General features: G+C 44.5%; 3 protein-coding genes across 5 annotated transcripts in view; all 3 read right to left on the bottom strand.

The window, feature by feature from the left end:
* Nucleotides 1–9,446, bottom strand: part of UBC (ubiquitin C) — a 26,672-nt gene extending 17,226 nt beyond the window's left edge. The window contains exons 1-2 of one of the 3 annotated variants that reach the window (XM_019538942.1): nucleotides 9,441–9,446; nucleotides 2,250–2,261 (exon numbers count right to left, since the gene is read on the bottom strand). The gene's annotated coding sequence lies outside the window, so the exon portion shown is untranslated. Of the gene's footprint in view, nucleotides 1–2,249; nucleotides 2,262–3,000; nucleotides 3,007–9,440 lie in introns of all 3 variants that reach the window. The other 2 variants (XM_019538940.1, XM_019538943.1) reach the window with 2 other exon arrangements.
* DHX37 (DEAH-box helicase 37) overlaps nucleotides 1–18,041 on the bottom strand; it is a 25,333-nt gene extending 7,292 nt beyond the window's left edge. Inside the window, exons 1-18 of the mRNA XM_019538937.1 lie at nucleotides 17,888–18,041; nucleotides 16,299–16,468; nucleotides 14,916–15,028; nucleotides 13,303–13,633; nucleotides 12,923–13,071; nucleotides 12,057–12,149; nucleotides 10,368–10,464; nucleotides 9,707–9,820; nucleotides 9,477–9,578; nucleotides 8,217–8,331; nucleotides 7,388–7,483; nucleotides 6,732–6,802; nucleotides 5,645–5,786; nucleotides 5,277–5,353; nucleotides 4,386–4,618; nucleotides 3,209–3,320; nucleotides 2,321–2,427; nucleotides 900–1,088 (exon numbers count right to left, since the gene is read on the bottom strand). Of these exons, the coding sequence (XP_019394482.1) occupies nucleotides 900–1,088; nucleotides 2,321–2,427; nucleotides 3,209–3,320; nucleotides 4,386–4,618; nucleotides 5,277–5,353; nucleotides 5,645–5,786; nucleotides 6,732–6,802; nucleotides 7,388–7,483; nucleotides 8,217–8,331; nucleotides 9,477–9,578; nucleotides 9,707–9,820; nucleotides 10,368–10,464; nucleotides 12,057–12,149; nucleotides 12,923–13,071; nucleotides 13,303–13,633; nucleotides 14,916–15,028; nucleotides 16,299–16,468; nucleotides 17,888–18,005 (2,429 nt within the window). The 5' untranslated portion in view covers nucleotides 18,006–18,041. The remainder of the gene's footprint in view (nucleotides 1–899; nucleotides 1,089–2,320; nucleotides 2,428–3,208; nucleotides 3,321–4,385; nucleotides 4,619–5,276; nucleotides 5,354–5,644; nucleotides 5,787–6,731; nucleotides 6,803–7,387; nucleotides 7,484–8,216; nucleotides 8,332–9,476; nucleotides 9,579–9,706; nucleotides 9,821–10,367; nucleotides 10,465–12,056; nucleotides 12,150–12,922; nucleotides 13,072–13,302; nucleotides 13,634–14,915; nucleotides 15,029–16,298; nucleotides 16,469–17,887) is intronic.
* A 966-nt stretch (nucleotides 18,042–19,007) lies between these two features.
* BRI3BP (BRI3 binding protein) lies at nucleotides 19,008–27,581 on the bottom strand (the record flags this gene model as incomplete). Its single annotated transcript, XM_019539384.1, has 3 exons — nucleotides 19,008–23,729; nucleotides 26,329–26,431; nucleotides 27,453–27,581. Coding segments are annotated over 3 exons (648 nt in total), but the record flags the coding sequence as incomplete, so codon positions are not given.
* Between the last annotated feature and the right edge of the window lie 4 nt (nucleotides 27,582–27,585).

Genomic DNA, 27,585 nt, shown 5'->3' on the forward strand with positions numbered 1-27,585 from the left:
CGCACAACTCCGCAAAGCCCGCGGCTCCCCTAAGCGGTGCCGGAGCCGCTAGCCCGGCATTTCGCCACATTGGTAGCACATAAGAGCCCGTATAAACTTGGAAAATGAAAGGGCACAGAAGGTGACTGCCTCAGACTCAGTCTACATAATGGAGACTAGAAATAGGAAAAGTACAGTCCTAATGCTGAAGTGGTAGTTCTACTGCATAGCAGACTGAGACTGAATGCCATTTCCAGGGAGGCTACAGGAAAAGATCAGGTATGCTCCTGCTGAGGGAGCCAGTACTGCATCCTACCAGGAGATCCTCCCATCAGAACAAGGCATCCAGGGAAGCTGCAGGGCTACAGATTAGGAGACACCTCCTCCCCACCGATGTGGGAGATGGCAGTCTGGCAGATGAGACCAGAAGGGCAAAATCCAAATCCGAGTGAGAGTGTTTAAAAAGCCAAGCCGGTCCTGGGAAGGTGACACAACTAGTCAACTCTGAACTCATACCATTCAACCCAGCAGGACTTCCCTATCCTTCACGCCGGTTTCCCAGCTTCATGTTGCTGGGAGACTGGCTATGGACAGCATTTATCCGTCAGCTGCAGTTTAGTTTATCGGCCGCTTTGCCTCTGTTAACACTAATCCCACGAGGCACAAAACATGGAGGAAACTGGTATTTTGCCATTACTTTCAGTTGCATTTACTGGAACAAGTTTTATAGGATCACTGCTACCAAAAGAGCATATAACTGGTTAACAAGACACACTAAGCTGCTCTCTCCTTTCCAGGTCACTTCCCTGCACAGCCAGCACCCCTGCTTTTGGCTGGGTTTCCAGAATGCAACACACAGACACGCTTTAAATGGCAGCTGGCTTTAAGGGAGCCTCCCCCTGCCACGCTAAGCAGCTCACCTGTCAAACTCCTCAAAGAGCTCTCGCACAGTCATTGCAGACACTATGGTGATGGTGTACGGCAGACAGTCATACTGCCTGCTTAAAGCAAGCATCTTCGCATAGCGCGGAGCCACGGGAAAGGAGGCCATTACTGTGCCCAAGGGACTAATTGGACAGCTCAGCTTTGCTTTCTGCAGCTCTTTCAGTCTGGAAAAGAGGGAAACCAAGCCATGAGATGTAATGCATTTCCCCGGCGAACAAGCTTTCTATCGAAATCCTTACTAGGCATCTGCTCCTCCCCCTGCAAGACTCATACATCTTCCTCTTTTCATTTGTGCACCCGATTCATTCCTCTCTCCCAACCCCCAACATCTAGGGACCTCCTCAGAGTGACAGGGCAGATCACTCCTACAGCCCATTTATCCCTGGAGGTCTCAGACTGCTGGCCATGCTACCAGCTGGTCTCTGCCTGCTGGCACTAGAAATTACACTGAAAACCACTTTATTTCACTGAGGTTAGCATGTTAACACTTCTTCTGTGACAAGTTCCAGTCAGTACCAGACAGCTAAATTCAAACAGTATTTTACGACCAATTTAGACAAACTTGCAAGCAAAAAAAAAAATGCACTGGATTTTGATCACCCTCTTGCTCTGTGGTCAGTCTGGAACGGGACACTCAGAAAACAGTACATTATTTAGGCATGGCCTGTTTATTTTTTCCAACTGAAATAAACTACTCTTATTCTAGAACAAGAGCGGCTACATACATATGTACGGAAACAACAGAAGGGCTAAATTAAAACGAGACTCATTTTGCTGAGAGTGCAAGGTTCCTACCCCACATCACACCGCTGAACTATCAGATCCCCAGTTTCATTTTTTGTATTTCTGGGCACATAACATCACAAGGTGTAGGGAGGCCTCTGAACCTTGTGACCCGAGATTTCAGCGATGCCTGAAGCATTCCCTCCTCTGTGGTAATGCCCACTTGAGTTTGTACACCATTTCCCGGGTCCAAGGTGCAGCAGACATAAGAAAGGAGGAGCAAAAACCAAGCCCTTGCAGTGCGAACCAGTAAGAGCTCACAGGGCTTTATTTGCCTCAGCCTTGCTCTGTCTCCCCTCTCACCTCTGGCTGGCCAACTTGGCAGAAGAAGAACAGCTGTTCATGCGGTGCTCTGCTGCCTGAGCTAGCATTTTTGAAGGCAAAGGAAGTGCAAGAAACCCTGGGAGGTGGCCTGGTGCACAGCCCTGGTATGCCCTTGGGATCACTGAGAAAAACCTCAGGGCAGAAGACAGAACAGGACACAAGCAAAGCTCTGCCTTATATACAAGAGGAGGTAGAGAGAGGAGCCCACTGAATCCCACTCCTCCCCACAGCTGTGCACTGCAGGGAGCGAATACTATGGAGGAAGTCGCAAGGGACCCCAGGCACGTACCTTCCTGCCTTGGGGGGCTCCTGTAAGGCTCCAAGCGCTATCAGCAGCTCTTCAGCTGCCACCAGTGCATCTGTTGGAGGCGGTGTTGGGAAGGGGAAGTTGATTGTCTAAGAGCACAGCAAGAACAATTTCAATTAATATACAACCATAACTACAGCAGGAGGGAAGGGTGAGAGCAAAGGAGAAGCCCAGAACTTGGGATTTCGTTCTTGACCGCATGACTTCAGACAGGCTGCTTTGAGGCCCAACATTCAGCAGCACTCGGTGCTCATAACCCCCTGTTTACGGCAATGAGATTCTGGGGTGCTCGGGACCCCTGGAAATTAAGTCCTTACTTTGTGTGCATCTCGGTCGACTCTTCCCCCTTATAAACTGGGGATATTATTCTCAGAGGAGTGTTGAGAGGCTGAGACCTGAGATGCTAACATCCACGTGTACACCTAGCTACAGCTTTTGCTGCTCCTGTTGCAGAAGGGGTGACCTCAATTACTCCTTACAAAACCCTTTCCCTCCCCGTTTTTCAAACCCAAGGAGTTCGCCTGCCCAAGTGTTTGTCACCAAGAACGCTGATGGCAGAGCCGAGAACTGAAACAAGTAGAGATGGGACTGTAAAGTTCATTGAGAAGATCTGATGCAATTCACTGCAAGATCAGAGTTGAAAGAAAACCAAGCCCTGGGACCGTGAGCTGGCACTAATGCAGCTCATTTCTATTAGAAAGCATCTTGTAGGCTCCCAGCGTGCAAAAAAAGGGGCAGCATTGTGTTCATTTCTGGTGCCAAGCAGCAGACAGTTAAAGTATACTTAAAGCAAACTTATGCTTTAAAGTATGCTTTAACTACCTTAACTAAAGCTAGTTAAAACATACTTAAACCAGCTTGACACTTTACCTTCTCTATGTTTAATGATTTCATCTGCAGAATCAAATCTTCCACAGGTCGCCTTGTGATTTCTGGAGGAGAAAACTTCTCAAAATCCCCAAAGACCGCTGAGGAATACAACCTGGTAAAATACAAACACTGCTTAAAGAGCTAAATGAAATGTGACCTCGCAAGGTCCAAGCAAAGGTGACAGCAAAGGCAAATGAAAATAGCTTTAGGGTTATTATTTGTTATTGTGCTGGGCTTAAAACAATACAAAACCAGTACGTTTCAAAAGATTTCATTATAAAGGAACCGTAAAACCCGATATCTAAAATTCCAAGCAAGTACTCAGTCACCAGGCATAAAATGCTGATAAAATATTGTTAAATTTTGTCAAGCATTAATAATGATTAATAGCAAATATTAATAGATAGTTCTCAATTAATACAGCAGCAGCAATGGACCATGCAAGAACATCAGTCTGTCTGTCCCGTACTGAACTCTGTCCTTACCCACTCAGTGCGTTCAGGTATTTCATGTACTACCCAGCAGAGAGCCCCTGGAAGCTGCCATGCTGGGTCTGATTCAGCTGGCTAACATTAAGGCACGGCGGGACTGCTGTCTGCACTCAGAAGAGGTAAGCCACACAGATGGCCTGTGACTTAGTGACTAAGGCTCTACAGTGCTACAGACCTGCAAGTAGTTCAGACCCTCCCACTGAAGGATCAGTTCTCTAGCAGGATCAGTTTTCTAGCTGGAAGTAGCCAAAGTGCTGCAATTAGCAAACCGTGCCTCCTTCACAGAGCTAAGTGGCTTATGAGCTTTTTCTCAGCTGCAGAAACAGAGTAGGTGGAAGGGAGCTCCAGGGATGTGGAAGGCTTTCCAGGAGCTAAGCCTCTAAAGACTTAAAACCCTGCAATCTCTTCCCCCTCTCAGCATTACCTAGGGTCAGATCTATCTTCGAGCCAGTCGCTTCTGTTTTCAAGAGAAGTGTTGTTGCCTAGTATCACGTGGCATTTTGCTGCCCTGCAGAAGACACACTTTCTGAACCAGTTAAGCGCAAGTGATTTGCACAGGAGGGGCTGTCAGACACACAGCAACCAGGCCTGGGCTCTTCCTTTCCGTTTGGCTCCATAACATCAAACGGCTTTTGCCTGCAGAGCTCTCTTTTGTGGGGACCCTACGGAGGAAGCAGTTGCCTAACCTGTAACAGTGGCCCGGTTCTGTCCGACCCGCACGCCCTGCCCTCTGGTTTGCGGACGCCTGAGATGTCCAGGTGACCCGGAAAGATGAAACGCCAGTCACTTTGTCGTAGAAGCGTTTCTTGACTTTCCCGCAGTCGACCACATACTTAATTCCAGGGATGGTCAGAGACGTTTCAGCCACATTGGTTGCTGTGATGCATAGTCTTGTTCCAGGTGGTGGGGGTCTGAACACCTGCAGCAAGCACAGTTTGACAAGTGAAACGCATTTAAAAAAAAAAAAATCAAACCACTGCAATGGCCTATGGCGTGTAGATGCAGCACTAACTTCTTCGTGCTCCATAGCGGAGGGAGAAATTTTATCTTCTGGTATCAGGTCGGAAGTGCTGTTACCATCACTTCAGGATGGGATTCTGGAAGACCCCAGTGGTGGGGGTGTGAGCGTATGTAGACACGTATTAAATATGTTATAGTATGTGCTATCCAGCACAATGGGCGCAGGCATCTTGCATATCTCCTAATGTGCTGGGGTAAGGTAATTATTTCAGGCGGAGGGCCACTTACTGAGTTTTGGCAAGCCATCAATGGCCACATGACAGCCAGGGGCAGATAAATATTAATTTTCTAAATTTTTTAGGGGCCCTGCAGGCCAGACAGAATGGCCTGGCAGGCCACATCCAGCCCATGGGCCGCATTTCGCCCACCCCTGTGCTATGCTGACACCTAAAACATGCCCCTCCTCCAACGTGAACTGCTCTGTCAACCTGTTCAAGCCTGCCCCCAGCAAAATATTCCAAGATGCAAACTTTGGCAAACAGAAAACACACAGCTGCATATACTCTGTACCGAGACACTGGTAACCATTACCGATCCCATGACCAATAAACGTTTACCTTGGCTTGTTTTTCTGGCGCTAGCAAAGAGTAGAGTGGGAGCACGTAGAGTGGAAGGGAAGAATCAGACCTCTCACCTGCGAGGGAACAAAACAGTATTTTGAAAAATTCAGAAAGCAAACTCTCAGGACTTCATTCCCAGCAGTGTCTACAGTAACTAAACTAGTAGATAATAGTAAGCATAACAGAGAGGCAGAACATGTAAATTTGTTTCTTCTAAAGCTGCCATTAGAAATCCTTTACAAATAAACTACTTTCATTGCTTAGACCCTAGGCTGTAGATTAATTAAAAAACCACTAGCAGAGTTTTACGTTCTGAAAAGCAGGATTTGCTCCAAACATATGATTTGCATTTCAAAGCATCAGACCTTCCTCTGATTCACCATCTCCCACATCTAGGTCATGATCAGAGCCCGCAACGTCTTCATCATCAGTTTCGGCTTCTCTGTCTTCATCTCCTTCATCCACTGGCATGACAGAATAGCTGTCCAGATCTATTTTTGGTAGTGTCTGAGAAAGAAAGGAAGGAAAGCCATTAAGCTTTTCTAGGTTTAAATATCCCTATTAGCACAACACACACTGAAAGCATTTACCACCCGATTCCAAAACCAGCGCTAAGGGCAGACCCTAAGACTTCCACCAGTTTCAGAACGAAGGATCAAGCAGCAAGAAATTCCATTTGTAACATGCGTCAGGAACATCAATTTAGCATCCATAACCTCCAGGACCCAGGCAGAAAAGGCAGCTAGAGGCTACTGAAAGCATTCTGTGTCAAATTATGTTTTGCATTTAAGGTTTTTCCCTATTCCCAAAAGCTGCACTTCAAGCACCCTTATGCTTTCAGAGTCTAACATCCCAGTGCAGCGTTCATCACAGAGCTTGGTGATCTTTGGCAATGATAGTCACGTAGCGTGGATCCAGCATGTCCAAAGTACCTGCCATTAAAGCTGCAATGGGTTAGTGCTTAACGGAAATCCATCTCCTCCTTCTCCTGCTGAGGAGATAATGAAGCCCTCTCACTCAGACACCCACCATGCAGTTGCAAATCCCAATCAAAATGGGATAGGATCTCTTTTGGGGTTTTTTTTTTTTTTTTTTTAACCTAGGAGATGCCCATGTGAATGACAAGCTCCTTAGCAAATCAGACCAAAGAATTAAACTAATTAAAAAAAAAACAATTTGAAAATATTCTATTCTCCTGTGTGATGGACAAACGAAAGCTAAAATTAGTATTCCCCAGTTCAGGGGATAAAATAAACTGTGCATTTAGACCACCAATCTCAAGAGTCAGGCTGAGCAGGAGGATTATTTTAGGATGGTGTCTAGCCAAGTGACAGTATTGTAAGAGTTTATGTGAAAGCACAGAGAACATGAAGCAACACAAGCTTTAATGCCCTGCAAGGAGGTACCCGCTCCTTCCCATCTCCTGGCACATTTCTGGATAGAGCACATTACCATAGTTTTCTTCCGTCTGGATTTCTTAAATTTGCTGATTTCTTCAACAGTGTCTTCCTTATCTCCATCTCCTGCAAGGAGAGAAGTGAAATCAACCTTACTGGACTACCAGAAGCACACGCTGCTCTACAGAGAACACAGCATGAAATCACAGCCCTGGATACAAGTTGCTCAGCATTTGAAATGTTGAAGCACTAAAGCACCCAGGAGGAGGAGGAGGCTGTTCACCATGCTTCTTGCATTAAGGAATCGCAGCATCCCAGTAAGTAGGATGGCAGTCCTCTGCTCTGAGAACATGAGCTTGGAGATGAGGGGGAAGGCTCGCTTGCTGCATCAGGAGAGGATTTGGATTTTCCATTAAGATAAAAATTTGCCACTTGGCACCTTCACCAATAATTCAGTGCAAGGGTGAAACAGGTGAAATGCAATGGAGCCCAAGTGAACTGGGGGAGGGGACTGTACACAAAGCAAGAGAACCGTCTACCTGAATTAATTTAGTGCAAGCTGGGGCATAACAATCCTGCTCAACATTTCCCAACCCCCACAGTTTTAGTTTTTCTAATGGAAAAAAATCACTACTTTACACCAACAAGCAAACTCTCGTCTGTAACAATGAACATTTAAAAAGGGAGCTGCCACTTCTTCTCTGGAGTTACCTTCAGTTTTGTTTTTATGGAATGGAAAGGCTTTTCTTAGCCGTCTACAGAGCGAGTGCACTTCTGCTTGGCCTGTTAAGAACACCAGAATCCCTCCTGCAAGGGAACAAGTCATGCTCCGTCAAATACAGGTCATTTCAGAAGGGAAATCCCACGCATTATTGAGTCAAGTATGTCACAACTGCAACAGAATGTGGGACATGCCACTTGGCGACGTGAGAGCATTTAACTAGCCCTTACTGCTCTGAGAAAGCACGAGAAAGAGAACAGTGTATAACAGAAAGGCCTACCGTTCTGCTTGCAAGAAAAAGTACATGAGATAGTACTGCAGGATTCATTTTTACGTCACGTTCAAGTCACTGCACCCGAACGAGGCAGTGATGCTCGACCTCTGACCTGTGGGCCAGATCTGGCTCATGGAACGGTGTCATCCGGTCTGTGGGATACTCCGCAGACCTGGCAATTTGGTGGCGGGGGAGTGGTAGCAGTGCTAATTGCTTCCAAAGCAGCAGCATTTAATATTGTCACTGCCACCAAATTGCCGGACCATGGGGAACCCCACAATCTGGATGATCCCACTGGCATGCAATTGCTCCGCTGCTGGATCTAGCCCACCAGGGTCAGACCAGTGTGTAGGACTGCACTCGCAGAACAACCCCATGTGCCAACACCAAGGGCAGGATCTGGGCCACAGACTGGCCCCCACAACACTCCTTTGGCTCATGGGGGCCCAGATAAGGTTGAGCACCGCTGGCTTGTAGCCCTCTGGCACACATTTTAAAAGTTAAAAGCATCTGAGAGATTGAAGAGTTCTCAGCAACCATCTTACCTGGGGGTAACATTCGGTGGATTTTACAAACCTTTCGGAAACACTCCCCGCTGTAGTCATCGAATGGAGTTCTCTTGTTGAAATGCACAGTCACAGGGAACTGCCTGGCATCGACCTAGAGGGGAAATCGCACCAGGAAACAGACTGCGTTTTACAGCTGCAGCACAAGCTGGGGGTCAGCCTGCAGGTCAGAATGAGAAAGCTCTTGGCAATAGTCTTGCCTATTGTTTAAACATGTTACCACACTACACGTGACAAGCTTAGGGTCTAGTTTCTTCGTTGTTTTATTTGCCTTGGTAATCCTTTTGCCAAGAGAATTGCCAAAACTGGTTTGGCTCCCAGAAGACAGGAAGTTCCCTACGACCAATCTGCTGGTCTCGTCCCCTAAGATCGAAGCCTATTTCCAACCACAAAGGTCTTTTAAGTTCAAACAGGATCACCCCTGTGAATGAAGACCTCTTTTTCTCCAATGCCCGTCTAAAAGATAAAATCCTTACAATTTTCATTCTGATACAGCCACCACACCTAGCGCAGACAGAAGAATTGGTAATTATTAAACACTCATACTTGATACAAACAGCATGAAGGTTTACATAAATGGATTTTAAATACCAAATGAGGCATCTTCACTGCAGACAGCAATGCGGTGCAGAGAAACCCAAGTTAAGCTGTAAGTAAAATACCTCCAGGGCCAGAAGCAATCCAGCCCCCACCAGAACAAAGCTTGAGGCTGGCTAATATACTTGAAAGCTGCTAACTGTTCACCATCATCAGTGTTAGCACAGCTCTGAGTAACACATGAACTGCTTTAGCAGGACCTCAGATTCATAGGGTTGCCAAGAAGGGCAGACAAATCCTTGCCAGCTCCTGCCATGCCAAAGGACAACAGAGCAATAGAAAGGGACAACCCAAGTTAGCTGCTTAGAATCCAATGGGCTTTTCTTTTCAGATGGTTTGGTACCTAATTTTGAGGGTTATTAGTGGACTGTTTTCTACATTGTAACCTGCAGCATTCATACAGCTGTCCTGGATTTCTTAGCACAAAAAACAGTAATAGTCTAGGTTAAAAAAAAAAAAAAAAATCTAATGAGCGCAGGTCAGAGTTGCTGTTGAAATTATTTAAAAAACCCTAAAAAAAACTAGCTGAGAGAACTGTCAATAAAGGCTCCAAAAGGTAAAATACCACAGTGATAAAGAAAGCTTTAGTGGCACTCCATTAATCACACGCAGGACCAATGACCTGCACTGGTTGAAAGTTACCTGTATAACAGGAGGGGGGGCGGAAAACAATCTCTTGTTCTCCGTGAAGTCCTCAACACGAAGAGTGGCAGACATAACAATCAGCTTCATCGGTTGCCTTTTCTGCAGGAACAACCACTTGTATGAGTTTGTGGCACTGGGCACCAACACACTGCCACAAGAGGTGTCACAACAGAAATGGACCCACTTCTAACACTGAGGATTTCTGCGGTCACTTCTGCTTTTCCTACCTTCTCGCGAAGGGGCACGACACGAGACAAGAGCCCGATCAGGATGTCCGTGTACACGCTTCTTTCATGGGCTTCGTCAATAATGATGACTTTGTACCTTGAGAGCAAGAAATCCTAAAGACAGAGAGGGAGAATCTGAGTAAACCAAATCGTGTAGTCACCAAGTCGAACCTCAGCCAGGGGCATCACTAAATTAAGTCCGGGCCAATTGGTTTATGTGGCACTTAGAACTGAAGTGGCTACTTAAACTGGCCGCATCACTGCAATATCTCATGTATTTATCCCCACCATCTCAATTCACAGAGGGGTGAAGTGACTTGTCTACACTCACACAGGCACAGAACAGGTAGCAGAGCAGAGACCCGAGCTGAACCATTCCCCAAATCTAGGCTAAGTGACCCAACTCCCAAACCAGTCTTCCTCTAAGTACTGACATGCCTACTGTACAAAGCCTATGGCAGCTTAACCAGGAACCATTCCTTCAGTAAGCAAAGAGAATCACAGAAGAAAAAATCTCCAAAATACCACTTAACAGCTGAAAGGAAGTCTTGTTTCAGGAGGGGCTGTGTGTCGGCAAGTGCTAAAAAGGAATGCATGAAGCCTCTCTCTCTCTAACAGTGCAAAATACCTTCTGTTTTATTTCAGTGAGAAAGCAACTTACCTTCTGGATTTCTTTCAGGAGCACACCATCTGTCATGAACTTGATTTTGGTTTCATCTGTAACGTTTCCTTCATAACGTATTTGGTATGAAACCTCCCTGCAGGGGAAATATCAGAAGTATGCCAACAAAACTACACTCCGCAAAAACTACTTCAGGTCAGATGGAAAAACGAGGGGAAAGAAAGCACATGCAGAATTCACTTGGCAATAGGGACGCACCAGAAAAGATGTTCTTGGCCAATACCAATACACAATTATTAACCAGCTATTGCAACTGATACCGATCCAATAACCCATTTATAGAACCGTAGCCAGCAAGCATGCAGAGCAGTGCCCTGCAGGTACGTCAGTGGAGGGGAAGAGGCATGGGGGAGGGAAGGGGGATGAGGGGCAGATTGAGGTCCCCACAGGGAGGGAGGCAGGGGCAAGGCCAGAGGCTGCGGGCCTTGCCCAGCTAGGGCAGTGAATGGGACCCTGGGGCTGGGGCAGGAAGTGGGACGGAGCCATGGGCAACTCATCCAGGGGGCCTGGGGAGGGAGGGCAGCTCCCTACCGCTACACACACCCCTGGGGGAGGCACATGTCACCCTGGATTTGTGCAAAGTGTGGATGCGGGCTGCCCGCTGTCGGCAAGGGGCCGGGGGTGGCGACAGCCTCTTCCCAGTGTGGGGACTAGGCCTGGGCTGGGCCCAGAGCAGGGCTGGCCCAGCTGTGTGGGGCGGGTGGGCAGCGTGCTGGGAGGGGTGGCTATGGTGGGGAGGAGACTAAGGTGAATTTTAGGGTGGCTACAGCTCTCCCAAGTGTCACCCCTGCTTGGGGCACTCTGCTCTACTACCTTTCCGTTGACCACCCCCAGTATGGGGCAGGCAGGGGATGTGTGGCCAGTGCAGGGCTCCCAAGAAAAAGGCAATGGAGCAGAGAGCCGCGAGCAGGGGCAGTGATGGGAGGGGGCTATAACCACCCATAATTTGTCTTAGTGCCCCCCGTCCCAGTGCTGTCACTGCCCATCTGCCCCATGCACCTGATTCCGCCCCGCGCCTGCCCACTCTGAGCCCAGCCCAGTCTCCCCACCCGGAAGAAGGTGGCACCATCTCTGGCCCCAAGCCCAAAGCGGGCAGTCTGCATCTGCCCTGTGCACAAATCCATGCTGCAGCTATGCACATGCACGCAGTGTCCAGGGGCCCCAGCCAGAAAACACAGTATGTTTATCGGTACATTACTGGCTACACCACCCAAAAAAAGGCAATACCCGATGTTAATTTTCCTTAAATCAGTGCTGATCTTATATGCGACTGATATATCAGTGCACTTCCAGCCTGAAACTCAGTTATGGCTTGACACCAGAGCAGCATCCCCTACCACCGTCCAAGTCGCTGCTCCTCAGAAATGCTAGAAGCCTGATACAAGCAGTGCTTTTTTAAGACACTGGGATTCACCATGACTTCACTTTCAATTGTTCCCACCATTATGAGACACCTGCTCTCATACTCCCAAAGCTCAATCGCTTCCCCTTCCCATGTCCCAGAAAATTTCCCTACAGTTCATCTCTGGGATGAGAAGCAGAAGAGACTATTACAAAATAATATCCTCCCCACCCCTTCCGCTCAGCAGCATGAGTGCACTAACTAGGGAGATGATGGGCTTTTGCTGTTTCTGACATTCCTGGTTAGGTCTCGAGCTTCATTCTTACCTGTGGGACAAGTTCATTTCCCTGGCAACCCGCTGCGACATGGACACTGCAGCAACACGCCGGGGTTCGGTGATGCCAACGATGCCATTAGAACTATGACAGAAGATAAAAGCTTTTTAGAGACAAATCTAGGGAAGAGGACAACGTAAGGGCAGAGGCCACACTCACAGGCTTTCAGTTACTGCTTGCAAAGGAGGAGGAAGGGACATAGTTATTCAACACTGTTGAATACCCAAGTATTTACATGTATGAACGCATCACGTATTTTTTTCCAAAGCAGCTGCCTGGCCTGTCTATCACAGGGCCTCCTTACTTTGCCCCCACTGGTCCCTGAATCACCCCTTATCAAGCTGGTGACTTCAGGAAGGAAACCTGGGTGAGGGATTGATGGACCACTGAAGAATCCAGATGCATTCTGTCATTGAAGGAGATTCAGCTTTTTGGGTGGGCTGCCTGAGCATCTAATTAGGTGAAGTACCATCAGGGAGCCCTGCAGATAAATTGATGTCCATTCTACAAGGGATATGCGGGGTCTTTTGCAGGTAAACTTCTACCCATTTGCTTTCCCCAAAGTTAGCTTACATGGGTGACACTGGCAAGCACTATAGCTCTATTATAAAAAATAAATGGCAAAGATTAAAATAAAGCAATATTTTAAAACATGTTAAATAATTTATCTGAAGGGACTTCTATGAAAACCACAGCCTCTCTCCTTCAAGTTTAATTCATTTCTACTTAACGTGGGCATTGTTACTCAAGGGCATGTCGTAAGTGGTGCACAAATTCTAAAAACAGAAGACAAGAGTGAGTTAGCTTTAGTTCAATTTTTCTAATGAAACTGTTTCAGTATAAGAACAGCATCCTACCTGGCATAGCCAGCTTCATATAGAAACTGAGGCACTTGAGTGGTTTTACCACTCCCGGTTTCTCCACATATGATGACAATAGGATTCTCATTAATGGCTTCCATGATAACTTGTTCTTCTGCTAGGATGGGAAGTTTTAGCCTGGCTTCCTATTCAACACAGGAAAAAAAATACATATAATAATTTCATTTTTTGGGCATGCTGTGATTCAGTGCAACAGAAACCAGATGCAGCATAATGAAGAACTCAAAGCCAGTAACTAACTGACCCAGGTGAGCAACACAAGCCTATACTTAAGTGTCTGTGGTGAACTAGTTTGATGGAAAAGGTCAGGCTAACTTTAGCACCTGTTCAAGCTTTTATTGTTCTGAATCACTAACCTGCATCTCAGGAGACCGATCCACAGGGATGAAAACTGCAGGCTTGGAAGGTGGCTTTGGAAGAGCTCTTTGAGGAGGTGGTACTTGGGGGACAGTTGGTTTATTATTTGCTGGTATCTGATTGACTTCATCTGTCTGGACAACATCCAAGCTACTGGTGTCCATCTTCACAAGTTCTTCTTTATGTTCATCTTCATCTTCCTGAGAACTAGCGGAGGCATCAGACTCTTCCTGATCCTCCACTCTCAGGTCCAGCCTGCGTCTTTTTTTATTGGCACCGCTAATGCTGCTAATCTTCCCTGGACATGCAGCCCCTGGTTCTTCTACTGTCCTGAAATAACACATTTACATATATCTTCTGATCAGAAACCCCAGGGAAAGATGGTGAACAAAGTCAAAGACCATTACAGTGCAACAACTCACTTTCTTGCTAACTTACCACAACTAGGAATGGCCTGACTCAGCATAATGTATGAATTTAGAAATAATCTGTATAGTAGCACACAGGAAAAGGAGGATGGATACGAAATTAAATTTTAAAATTGAATTAGATCACCTTTTTTTCCTTTTTATAATTAAGCTCATGATAGGTTAAAGCATCCACTTAAAATCATTTAAGCTGCATTTGAAAAAAAATAAATAAATCAGCCAACCCAAGTTTGCTCCTAAAGTTTTAAAGAGCATCAAACAACAGAACTCATGCGAAGCAATGGCTAAACACCTGGAAGTGGAGTTTGTTGAAGCGCTGCATCAACTTCTGATACTGGCAGCCTCTTCTGCAGATGCATCAAAAATATTTTTCTCATTTCACTTTGTTCAACTTGTTCAGTGAATTAACGAATTCAAAGTTAAGAAACCAATTGCAGGATGGGGAATAAAGCAGTAAAGCCTTCTCTCCTCTTCCACGCTATATAAAAATGGAGAGAGGATGACCTTGTACTAGTTCTAAAGAACTGGAAGGACACGGTGACCCCACTTTAGGTCTTTAACTACAGGCACTTCCTTTGTTTTCGGGTATCTCCTTTAACAGACTAAGCACATTTTCAAAAGTGTCGTTTCTTAATATATCCAGCACTTTGAAGCTAGTTTCATTTAATACATCATTTAAAATGGTGTTTTTGTGCATTATAATTGAGTTCTTATCTCCATCCAAAGAGCTTGACAGAAATCAGGAATAATAATTTTTTAAAAATATACTCCCCAACTCTAGTAAATAAGAAATGTATCAGTCCCCATTCCCTAACAGATATAGAAAAGTAAATTTAAGATTTGGAATGATATCAAAGAAAACTGTAATTTAATCATGTCATGTGCTTTATCATTTACATACTAACAAGCATGTTTAGACATACTGTATCTTCCTAATAGGAAAAAAAGCAGTCTGAAATTAGAGCAACAAAAGGAAATCACTGTCTCTTTATGAAAATGTTTAAAAAGCTAAAGTGCAAAACAAAGTTAAAGACTGCGTATTTAAATCTACCTCTCACAGCAAGGAAATCATTTAGAGCAGAAGAGCACCCAGGTGCTGTAAAGAGACTGCAAAGCAACTGATACATTTGATTAGAGGCAGCAGCGGGAATAAGGGCGTCAGGACTTTTCCATATGATCTTTACCGTTTGGCCTGGAACATGCGTTCTCCGATGCCCAGCTTGGAAGTGGTGTAGAGAAGTTTCATTTCAGCCTCAGAAGCCTGGACCTCATTTAATTTATTTAACAACTCGACGCGCTAAGGGGAAAAATTATACTGTTAGTACAGCTGTATCAACAAAAAGACTCACTTCAAGCTGGACCCTTTACTCTTGTTTCAGTACAGTCAATGGGGGATCTGCTTGATAGGGGTCTCGAGGGACAGCCACCCTACTGCCATTTGCAGACAGGGCAAACCAGAGAAGTGTTGGCAGTGACTCTGTGGATGGGCCACATTACAATTTGTACATACAGTGAGAACAACACCCTTTTTACACACTTTAATTGGCAAATCTTTCTCCAAATTTGGTCCAATGCAGGCATTAAAGCCTTTCATGCTGTTGCTCATCTGGTAAAAGGTCAAGCATGACACATTTTTTCAAATAAGTACCAGTTTTCATACTACAGCATTTTATCAACATTAGCCATTGCTCATGGCTCCCTTCTAAGAACGGCCCATATTTTGCAGATAGGGAAACTTGCCCTCTAAAGAGATAAAGCGATTTGCTCAGGGTCAAAGTGGAGTGGCCTGCAAAAGCCCTAGGCTTCCAGACCCACACTTAGGACATCTCATAAACTGAGAGGTTAGACTGGCAGAAAAGAGCTGGGACTCCACCCTGACAATGTCCAAAATCGCAGGCTGCACCTACCACACAGGTGGCCATGTACCTTTTGATCTACTCTATAATGTCCTGTCAACAAAACCCAAGCTCCTCTGGCAATACTTTGAGTATATCTACACCTTGCATTGCTCAGCAGTTGCAAAATGCCACTTCCTGCTGGCAGGGACACATGATGCACCACGTCTCCCAAGAGAGAAAAGGGGCTTCTTCTACCATGCGGCAGCCAGCAGAAGCCATGCACAGATACATCTGCACCTTTTGCAGCTACAGCTTTCCGAACGTGCTCTTTGTGCTCTGCTGGAACAGCTGCGGCAGTGGCGCTGTGCAGCGCTGCCAGAAGCACATAGTTGCGCAGACCCACTGGTGGGCTGGCAGTGCCAGCTGCTGTCCGCTAGGGGAAGCAGGTGAACGCAGGTGCGGCCATTGACAATCCAGATGTTTAAATCAGTTCACACTGCTTGAAAGCACACAAGATCGCGATGAGCAAAGCACCACTCTTCTGCTTCCCCAACCTGGCCTAGAATGGCTTTATAAACGCTTCTAAAGAGAATATCCCTCCCGCTCTCCCAGGGAAATCAGAAGAGAAGCTCACTGACAGGAGCTGTCTTTAAACACTGCTTTTTTCTATTTTTTAAATCACTGCCTCAGACAACCTGGCTAGAACCCTACTACTGAGAAGCAACATACCTGAATTTTCTTCTCTTTTTGCTCTAAAACTTTCTGCAAGATTTTCTTCTGTTTCTTGCTTAGGGGCTTCTTCTTTTCTCTTGTATCCTCTGATGTTTTTTTCTTCTTTGCCTTTCTGGCTGGCAGAACCAGAGCATTGCTTTCATCCACTCCTTTGAGTAGCGTCTCATCTGCAAGCATTCGCTTAATTATTCACAGGGTCTAGATGGTTTATTCTTAACCTATTGCTTAAGCTGTTTTGCAAAATTCAAAGTTTTCAAGGTATTTCAGCTTGATTTCAATTTAAAGGACATTACTGGCTACAGCAACGGAAAGGAATGGGTGCTCTCCTCACTGCTGTTGTGAAAAGAGAACCGAGTTTTTCCTTGTTTGGACTGATAACATGAGAGAAACATAGCCCTTTTTGCAAACACTGAACCACACAAACTTCACCTGCTAAGTAAAAACTACCTCTGTTTTTAATAAGTGAGCAAAATCACACAAAGACTTGGTGACTTGTCCACAGCACACAGCAGGTTAGCGACACTTGTGTCTTCGCCACATAGCTCAATAATAACTTTAACCTAAGCATTCAGATGCACTTTGTTCTTGCTGAAAGGTTGAGAGCCTTAGACGCAGCAACAGGCCTGCATTTGACACCGGGGCAGGTGCAATACGAGTAAACACAGTGCAAGCTGCCTATGACAATACAGCTTAAAAAAAAAATTGGTGACAGAAAGTGGTGGTGGTTCAACTTGAGGTCTGCCTGCTCCTTGGTTTTGCTGCGAACGGCTGCAAGAGAGACCGTCAGCGATCTGTTTTCAATCTAAGCGCTTCTAGTGCTTTGTTTTTAGAACAGGCTGTGCGACCTGTGCCCAGAACAAGCAGCTTGCCCGGGTCTGCGATGCTCCCACCAGACAAGAACCCAAACAAATCAAATCCCTACTGTGTCCCAAGACCGGGCCATTCTGGCATCGGCGTTGTGACAAACGAGTCATTTCTCTCAAAAGCTGCAGCGGCAGCTGGGTCAAGTACCATTTCAACCTGCTGCCTCTGTAACCCACTTCCATCCTCTGGAGAGAGAGAAAAAAAAAAATCTTAAACTGGAGTTTTGCTTTTTACAGACAAGCCTCCCGTGACCATACACATTCTGCTCACAAACTAGACCCCTTCATTCAGGGGGTCTGAATCTTTTCAGCCTCCAGACAGACTCGAGGCAGCCCTCGGAAAACTCAAAGCAGCCTCAGAAGATCCTGGAAATTACGAAGAAGCAGGGCTAGGAGGAGAGGTCATCAGGTCCAAGCCCCTGCCTGACGCACGATCATCCAGACCCAAACCAATATGCTGGCTCTCGTTTGCTGACTACAGAAACATACTCCAGCCCGAAGAACTTGGGAAACCCAGAAGGGCAAAAAACTTTAGACCCAGCGATTGATCCCCCTAGCCGAAACCTCTGAGTTTGTCTTGTGCATTATGTTGGCACTGCATGTGTACGCCCAGTGCGCGCGTGCACGTGGCTATGTGTATGGTGGGGGGGGTGCTAGGACGACGTCCCTCAGGACAAAAGGGGCAGCAGGTCCCCGAGCTCCCCGGAGTGCAGCCGCACTCACCTCCCAGCTCCAGCTCCAGCTGCAGCGGCTCCAGGCCGGGGTCGGGGGGGCGCGGCGGGAGACCCCCGGGGGCGGGCCGCCGCGCCCTCCAGTTGTGCCGCCGGCGCGCTCGTCCCATCGCCGCACCCACGTGCGAGCCCGCACGCAACCACTTCCGGGGTCACCCGCTCGGGTCACGCGAGAGTTGCGAAGTCACGCGATACCGGGGGGGGGGAGACAAGGAGGGGAAAGGGGAGACCCGGCGGCGCGCTGACGTCACCACCCCTCCGGAGGGCGGGAAGCGGGGGGGCGGGGCAGTGGTAGCACGTGTGTGAGTCGGCCCCGTGGGCCAGCTCCAGGGCTGACGTGGACTGGGCCTGCCCGAGCCAGCACGCAGGGGTGGTGGAGCCTCCTTGGCACAGGGCCCACGCTGGGTCTGGCCTGCCCAGTAACCCTCATGCAACCCATGGGGCCGGATGAGTTTGACATCTCTGGTCTAAACTATTAGCAGAACTGCACAACTGCAGAGTATCTGTAATACCCCGACATGCCGCAGGCAAAGCAGAGGGACCACGGTGGGCTCTTTCAGAGGCACGAGCTTTCGTCGGCTATGGCTGGCTTCAGCAGATGCTGTGAATGATCTTGCAGAGAATGGGAGTACTGTACAGAAAAGACTAAAGTCATTTAAATACAAAGGATACAGAAAGGGGGCACTGCTGAGGGGCAAAGGTGGGCTGAAGAGATCAACAGGAAACCCAACTCTATGATGTTGTTCACAGCCTGTTAAATGCTCAATATTGTTACCCGTGGACCAACAGTGGCTGGGGAGCATTGGTGTACACCAACATAGGAAGCGAGCTAATCCATCCAGCTCTTCATGGTATCAGGTGAAAAGCTCAGAGCTCAGATATGTCTGTACAAGCCAGTGGCACAGAATAGTGCTCATATTTAAAAAAAAAAAAAAAAGGGCAAGGAAACACTATTGTGAGTTTGGTGGGTACAAATAATCCATCTTCTTCATTCTTACCTGAACTTATCTCAGACTGAGTGGAAATGTGAGCAAAATCTACGACCTTGAGAACTATCAATGGTCAAAGGTGACTTGCAACAACACACAGAGAGTCTTAAAGTACAGTTCAGGTCTCAGTGCAAAGTTTCAATAAACATTTATTTTGTTTAAGCTGTCACAATACCATAATTCATTTGTGAAATTGGTTTACAAATATTTAACTACATAATACGTTGATTTGGTGGTCATGTAAGTAATAAATAAAGGCATGTATAGCTTTGTAGAAAATAAGTTTGATATATTCATAACTACTTAACAACATCATCATCAAGTAGAACCTAATATTTTCCCTAAGAGTCACGTGTCAAAAGTATACATACACCATTTTCTTCAGACCCAATCATTTTACATAAACATCCAGTTGTACAAACTTAAACACTATCTAAACTTGAAATCTGATGTACAAAACAGCATGTGAAATCACTAACATCAGTGCTGATAACTAGTGCTACAAGAGCAAATATCATTTCTCGTTAAGAAGAAAAAAGATCAATTTTAATGTGCTAATCATCATCACAGTCCAATGAAATTCTCCAAAAGTTTAAAATACATGCTGATACAATAAAATCGTTGTATTCTCAAAAAACAGATAAATGGAATTTACGGTCGGTAACATCATTAGCTGCCAAATACAGGTTATTGGTGTGTGAGGCAAATCACATTAAAAACTTTACGCCATCAAAAAACTAAGGTTTATACTTGTCTATTTTCCACATTTACTATGCAACAAATCTTTAAAAGCAAATCACAATTCAAAGAATGCACTATTAAGTACAGTACTGAGCTACACCAGATTTTGTACATTGTACTCTGACATCCAAAACCACTTTAAAAGCATTACATTCTGAATATAATAAATCATTTACCTATAGGTGAGGTGTGAACTCTGAGATAAATTACTACAAATGCAAATAGTTCTCCAGAACGTTGATGTATTGAAATACATACAGGAATAGAGAAGTTTCAAATATTAGGCCTTGAAGCATGACGCTTAAACACTTAAGACCCTAGTGGAATTTCTGACACCAGACAGTCTGAACTCCATCGTAAGCTATCGTGCGCCAAAACAGTACAAGTAAGGTGTCAGTATTTCAAGTAGCTGCTAAAAACAGGAAAATCAGATGGAAGAGTTCAAAATCGCTAGCCTTTTGAACTAGGGACAGGGTTTATCTATGCTAGTGAATGCATAGGCACTACTGCCCATTCTGCAACAAGCAGTCTAGTGGTTAGAGCAAGGTACAGGGAGTCATGAGATCTGGGTTTTATTCCCATCTCTGCCACCAACCTGATATGTGGCATTGGGCAAATTGCTCAAACTCTGTGCCTCAGTTTACCATCTGTAAAATGGGGACACACATCTCTGTAAAGTGCTTTGAGACCCTCAGATGAAAGGCAGCACAACAGCAATGCATTCTCACTGCCAGTAGGATAAATTTATGAAGAATGAAGCACAAAAACCTAGCAAATGAACAGTGGAATTTCACACGGAAAAATTAAGAACACACACACAAAACCAGACTTACCTCCCAAGACCATATCAACTACAGCGCACATTAACATTCTGAGCATTTTCAAGTACATGTGTTGAAGGTTAGTTTGTGCTCTTTCAAAATGACTACTTTTAAATCTGACCACAGAAAAAAAAAACGAGTACTGGGAAACAATACTGATTAAAAATAACAAATTTTACACATACTGCTTTTCCAATAACATTTCACTGTACATGGGACATAACCAAATACAAAAATATATATTTTTGTGCATGCAACCAGGTAAGCAAATTTGGGAGAAGAGTTAAACCAAGAGGTCTGGTTTTACCAAAATTGAAAGATGTCACTAAAGGGAAACATGGGAAGAATATTAAGTAATTTTTATATAACGTTTTAAAATAAATCTCTAATATTCAGCTCTTATTTTTACATTAACCTTTTATAATCAGTGCTTTTCACTACAATGTTACCTATGGATTACCTAAAATACACTGACTCCTCTGAGTTATCTTCCATAGCAGCAATCCCATTGAAGTCTATGACGCTACTTGCATGAATAAGGCTTTGCATACTTTGGTCCAAAAGCCTCAAATTCGGCAAAGAACTTAAGTAGAGGTGCTTAAGTGCTTTGCCTAGGCAAGGCTTTAATCTCTCATTTCAGGTCTATTTTGTAGCCCAACAGACTACAGTGTATGCTAAATCCCCCCCCCCCGCAACTCTTTTGTTCCTATTAGTTGGACTACTCATTAGCAAGCACCATGGTTAGTAATTTACAGTCAAGCCTGTTTCATCTTGAACAACTAGCTTTAAGTTATAAGGATGCAGAAAATGAACTGCACAAACATGTATACTGCAATTTAAATATGGCTTTACTAACCTGAAAGTCTGCACATCATCATAGTGTTTATCACCCGGTTTTTACAGGGAAGGAATTTTTTTTTTAGCATAACTACTTTGCAACTTTCAGCAAAAAATTCACAGGATTTTGGCTGTGTACAGAGTGCCACTCAGCTGGCATGATAGCTTGTGGTATATGCAGTGTCAATGGCATATTAAACCAATACACTTATCTCAAGTGACTGCTAAAAAGCTGGAACTATCAAAAGATGAGAAACCTACATTTTAAAATGTCCATATACATGGATTTAAATAAGCCTATGTAAATTTAAATGTGACAGACCAAGTAAGGTTAGTCAAGTTAATGAATTTGTAGAATACTCATACTTCAGACTTTAAAATAAATTAGAATGAACTTTCTCAAAAGTCACATTCAATTAAATTTCAAAATCCTGTGTTAACCTAACAGCAGCAGCAACTTAAAAGATAAACCGCCAATTTCTATTCAATTTCACATGTGCAATTGCACAGAGGGAAGTTTACACATGGGGGACAACAGCTTTTGGCTCAGCAATTCAGATTTATTTCCTTGGGTTTGCTTTTGCCCAGTTTCCAATACATTTTTCTGTTTGTTTTTGTTGGGTTGTTTTGTTTGGGGTTTTTTTGCTTTTAAACTAGGAAACGGTGTTCCTGTAGCGGTGGTGCATTTTATCCATCTAAATATTTATACTGTGCTCATCACTATGGTATGCTTCCTGCCATACTTCCCAAAATACCCTTGAGGACACTGCATTACTAACATTATATTACTACTTTCTTCCCTGAGATTACCTTTGTCTCAAAGCACTTCGAACTCTACGAAGCCAGCTTTGTGATGAGCCAAGCTTGCTAGCATTAGGTTACATATACATGCAGCCCACCAAAATAATGTTGCTTCAAAGCACTAACATCACTTTGAAATATGACCCCTTTTTATAAGCTCATCTCCTAATGTGCCTGACCTCCCCCAAAATCCACTGCAGCAAGGATACAGACTTCAAGCAAAAAGCACCTATAAAAACCTATTACAACTTTAGAAAAAAAATCCAGATCTTCCTGAAGATAAATTTATTGCCGCTTACTGGTCCTGAGAAAGCTTAAAGCAACAATACATTTGCAAGTATTTTATCTGCTGCCTTTTTTCTAAGGAAGTATGTGGGTCCTGAGATTAAAAATCATATTTCATCCTATACGATTCTATTTGAAAAATGCTTTAGCTATGAAGATCAGCTATAGTCTGCCACTAAACATTTTCTATCACAGTATGCTTCTTTTCTTCAAATTCCTTTCAAAATTTCATACACTGAATTTGAAGTTCGTAATATGAAAAGCTAATAAAGAAAACTATACAACTGCAGAGAGGTATGGGCTCTCCATTTTGAAGTAGTGTTAAATGACTTCTAATTTCTGGAGAACCCCTCCTTATCTGCTGTTAAAAGCCATGGTATGAAATTATTGGCCTGAACCCAAAATATTCATCAGCTACCACGTGAAAAGTCAACTTCAAGGCAATGAAATAAGTCAACTGTAAAATAAAATGATGGGTCACAACTTGTGAGAGGTGGGGGAGGAGACAGGAAAACAAGGACCCACAATAGTTACTTCTCCATAGAAATGTTTGGTAGCTTGAGAGATTTTTAATTTTTTTCAATGTCAAATTTGCATATGTTCAGCTCAATTTCAGTATTTTAAATAGACTACTCAGTTTGCTTTTATAAAAACTTTACAAAAGATGTTTTTAAATGCTTGTAAAAGTAATTGCTTATTTACTGATAAAATTCTAGTCATGGATAAAATCTCTGAATATACAGCTGACATCTCATATCTTATTTTACAAGTGTAACGTCTCAAGTGTATAGTCTAGATAAATTACTCTTATCCTTAATATACGCTCTAAAGTTTTAACATTGAACATTTTTACCATGGATATTTTGTTGCTTTGTAACTTTTTAATGATCGTGCTTAGTAAATATCTAGAGAGCTGGTGTAAAGTGATCTATAGATTTATTCCGTTAGTCGTTGCCTCTGTCCATGTTCTCGATCACCCTAGTAAGACGGATGTTCAGAAGTCTAATCTGACTGTCAAGATGGTCAATCTTCTCCTCAAGGCTGCTGCTGCTGTTTCTCCTCCAATAAAATCCAACAGGCCCAGTCATGAAATAGACAGCTACAACAAAACACAGAGGCAAGACTGCATGCTCTGGTTCACCTTCATACTTCTGGAGAATGTACACACACGACAGGGCGAACAGAGCAACTCTCACGATCCAGAAGAAGCGACCAAACACCATATGCAAGAGATAGAAGAAGAATCCAACGAAGAGAGACAAAAACCAGTAGGCAAGTAAAATGGCACCAACCAGCAGCAGGGCACGGGTAGGGCTGTTGGCAACTGCTGCTGGGCTGAAATAATGGGTCAAGTTGGAGGCTGAAAAATAAAGAAACACTCATGAGATAAATCAAAAAGGCAGTTTAATCGAAGTGGGCAGAGGTAGCTGTAAGCGTAACTACTGAAGGGCCATATTACTTGCAGAGGTCTCATGATTGGTTTCTAAGAATAGGAAAAAAGCTCATTCTTCATTTCCTGGATAATGACACAGGGTGTACTCTGCTGCATGATGGCACGATTCTCTGAAGTGCATACCACAGTGCCAGTCCTACTTTGTTGCTTACTACTTACATGGTAACAAAAGCTGTTTGGCATCCTAGTGCACATAGCATCTTTCAGGTACTTAAGAGTAAGTGAACCCTGTTTAACTGCATATTCACAAGGGTCAAAACAGTAGCTGGCAAAGGGCTCCTATAAAAAGCCTTGAAACTGATGGCAACTGATGAGTATCATGGCTACTGTCACCACCTGTTCTCTAGTACCAGCTCTGAAACCAGCTAGTCCTTATCAGGTTCAAGGGTTTCTAATGGCAGAGAGAAACTGACTGCTACAGTGACAGGAGCTCATCAGTTATAGGGCTGGTAGCACCAAAGCCCCCATAGCCTGTATCCTTCACAACCATTGTTCAGGTTAAGTGTGGAGAATTGCATTGTTTTGGGGGGATTTTTTTTTGCTTTACACAGAATACACTGTATAAAGTGGCATACAATAGCCTACTTTCTGAATAGCAACCAATGGACCATCTCTATTTTTGCAATTGAGTGACTTCCATTAAATAAGAGATGCAAAACATTCCCTGAAGGAGGACAAAAGCTTTGAATGGTACAATATGGCCTTTTTGAAGTCACAACTTTTAGCTATTTGTTCAGCTGAGTTCAGCCTCACCCACTGAATAAACACATTCAGCCCTTTGGGACTACCACAGTTCCCACTGCTTCCCTTCTTCCCCACTCTGTGCTCTTCCCCCCCCCCCCATTCCCAGGTTCTTTCCTTATCTTGAAACCCATTGTTTCTCCCCACACCTTGTTATTCTCCCTTTGCAGCATCTCTTTGCAGTTTCCTCCCTCATCCCATCTAATAAAATGAGCAGCAACAAAATTAAAACATGTATAAAGATTAATGGACACTTCACATACATGCAAGTCATCTTAGAATTATTCATTTTTGCAACATCTAGAACCCAGAACCAGCAGGAAAATAACTTAGCAAGGAAAGCATTATCCAGATTTTTAGCTTGCCTATCCTTTGTTTTAAGATGCAACACCTATAACAGCTCTCAAACTTTGTTTAAAAAAAATTCACAAAACACTGGAGCCAAGTGCAGTCTACTAGAAGAGACCTTCAACCACAAGCAAGTGTGCTGCCATATTAGTTATCAAAGCACATGGATAAGATGCAGCAGTATGTCCTGATAGAGGGAAAGCTGGGCATGCTGTCAATCTAGCAAACGATATCAGGTTATGAGGGATCATTCCATCATGAACTGTTGCATAGCACATTATAGGAAGCAACTTCACTAACTTCAACAGGCTTTCCATCACTCAATGACAAACTCAGCAGGTAAAATTCCTACTTAGGATCCTGTCTGATCCACCGCATCCCCTGGATCACAGGTGATCTTCCCTTGCAGGTAGATGGGTCGGGAGAATATTCAGAGTGCTCTGCATGACCAGAGCCACCATTAGAAGAGTATTAAAAGCATCATAAATACTATACCGGGGAGGGGGAAGGGGAAGGGAAAAGGGGGAGGAATAAATATTCAAAAAGGAAACAAGAGAAAGAAAGGAAGGTGAAAGGCACAGATGCAAACAACATGAAGAAAAAACTAAAATGTCACCAAAAAAAAAAGTATATAGGCATTTTCAGACCTTCCCAGACAGTATTTTCCAATAGCTGATCTTTCCAAAGGAGGGAACAAATACCCAACCATGTTGACACAATAGAAAAAGATTAAGCTACAGACCTCACCCACTCAACCCACTGGGAGGAAGGAGGTTCAGTCTTTCAGAGGACATAGAGTCTTAACAACATACTTCACTCCCTTCTGGAGTAATAAGAAGAGAGATAGGCCAGTAAAACTTGGGGAATTATACCATAAAAAATTCAAACTAAATGTGGGAAACAGGCTGTGTCAACACAGAAGACGATAGCTACCTAAACTAACCTGCATAGCTGTGTGCTGCAGATGGAAATTGTCCTTTCTAGTGCCTTGGACAGACAAGGCACAGTCCTAAGGTTTAGCAAAAGCAGTAAAGCAAAGTTTAAGTACAAACTTGGCCACACTTAGAAAGTTTTGCAAGAAATCAATTGGGCCAGAATTTCAATTCATTCTACTACCAGATCTTTGACTTTACAGCTGGCTGGTCAGGGTCTCTTTCAATTCTCTGCCTTAGAACGTAGAAAATATAGAGCAGTGCGGTTGTTTCACTGCATTTATTCACAAATATGAACTGAAACCTCAAAGCTACATGAAGTGAACACATATACCACATTGATGACTTACAAGTTATATAACAAAGATAGCCTGAGTAACAGAAAAGCAAAAATGAGAAATACACTCTGCAATCTTCCTATCCCTCTAAAAACATCTGCAATGATTACCTGACGTAACTTTAGCATTCCCAGCCATGACACTTACCATCAATTCCAAGAACATCTAGCAGATCTGTCCATATCCTCCAGAAAGTGTCTACTAAAACATCCACCCCATACACAAACCTCTCTGTCAGCCTAGAGAAAAACTGTGAAATAAAACAATTTAAAAATTAAGAAAAATCTCCATTGATCTTTGACACATTCTCACACTCAGAATCTGAAACTTATCACTGGTAACACAATAAATCATAGGAGCCAAGTTGCAAAACATGATAAACCCCCCACAAGCGATAAAAGCTACAGGGTTCTGCCCATAAAAATAGATTTCATTTATATTTTTATACTTCATATCTCATAGGACCCAACCACAGGTTTCTGGCTGCCATACTAAAATTAAATAATTTTTTTTTTGTTTGTTTAAAGCACCTATGTGATCTATTCTGAAGTCAGAAGCAGTACGGAAATCATGGCTATCAGGAGGGTTCACATCACTGATCATTAACAAAATATATACCGATCACTCAACTGAGTGATGCATATTCCCCATCACCATAGTACCCAAGCGCTGCCAAAGCATTTAACAAATTTCTCTCTGCCTTTCTGGCCGGAAGGAAAAATAGCTGGATGAACGCGGCAGTTTGTTTGTGGTCACATCAGGTCCGGCCCATTCACGGCTGGCGCCCAAGCGATGCAAAACCCCACTCTCAATCCAGTTCTCAGGTCTTTACTGCCAACCTATCCTACCCTCGAAGATCGCAGGAACCGGGGGCCAGACGGACCTCGGAGATCATCCAGTCCGTAGTTTCTCAACCAGTGGTACGTGCACCCCCAGGAGTATGCGGGTACCCCAACGGTCTTGCTCTCTCTCACCACTTCCTCCTCAAAACTATAGCAAAAAAATTGGTGCGCCGCGCGTCAAAATCTCAACATTTGGTTCGGGGACCAGGACACATGAACGGGGCTTGTTTAGTGCGGAGAAGAGAAGGGGGATTTCACAGCACCCTTCAGCTCCCTGCAAAGGGGGGGGGCAATAGAGCCGGGCTGTCCTCAGTGGTGACAGAAGCAGCAATGGGCTCAAGCTGCAGCCGGGGAGGTTCAGGCTGGCGATGAGGGAAACCTCTGCGCGCCGGGGGAGCGGGCGGCGCAAAGAAACCGACACGGGCTCACCTTCTGCAGCGCCCGCACGTTGTCCTCGCCCACGAGCCCGCTGACGCCCTGGTAGACGCCGCTGGCCGCCCGCCGCAGGCTGTTTTGCTTGTCGGCGCCACGCGCCCGCGCCGCCCCCGCGCCCGGCCCCGCC

Source organism: Crocodylus porosus, unplaced genomic scaffold, assembly GCF_001723895.1.
Source record: "Crocodylus porosus isolate Cpor-Errol unplaced genomic scaffold, CroPor_comp1, whole genome shotgun sequence".
Classification (NCBI taxonomy): Eukaryota; Metazoa; Chordata; order Crocodylia; family Crocodylidae; genus Crocodylus; species Crocodylus porosus.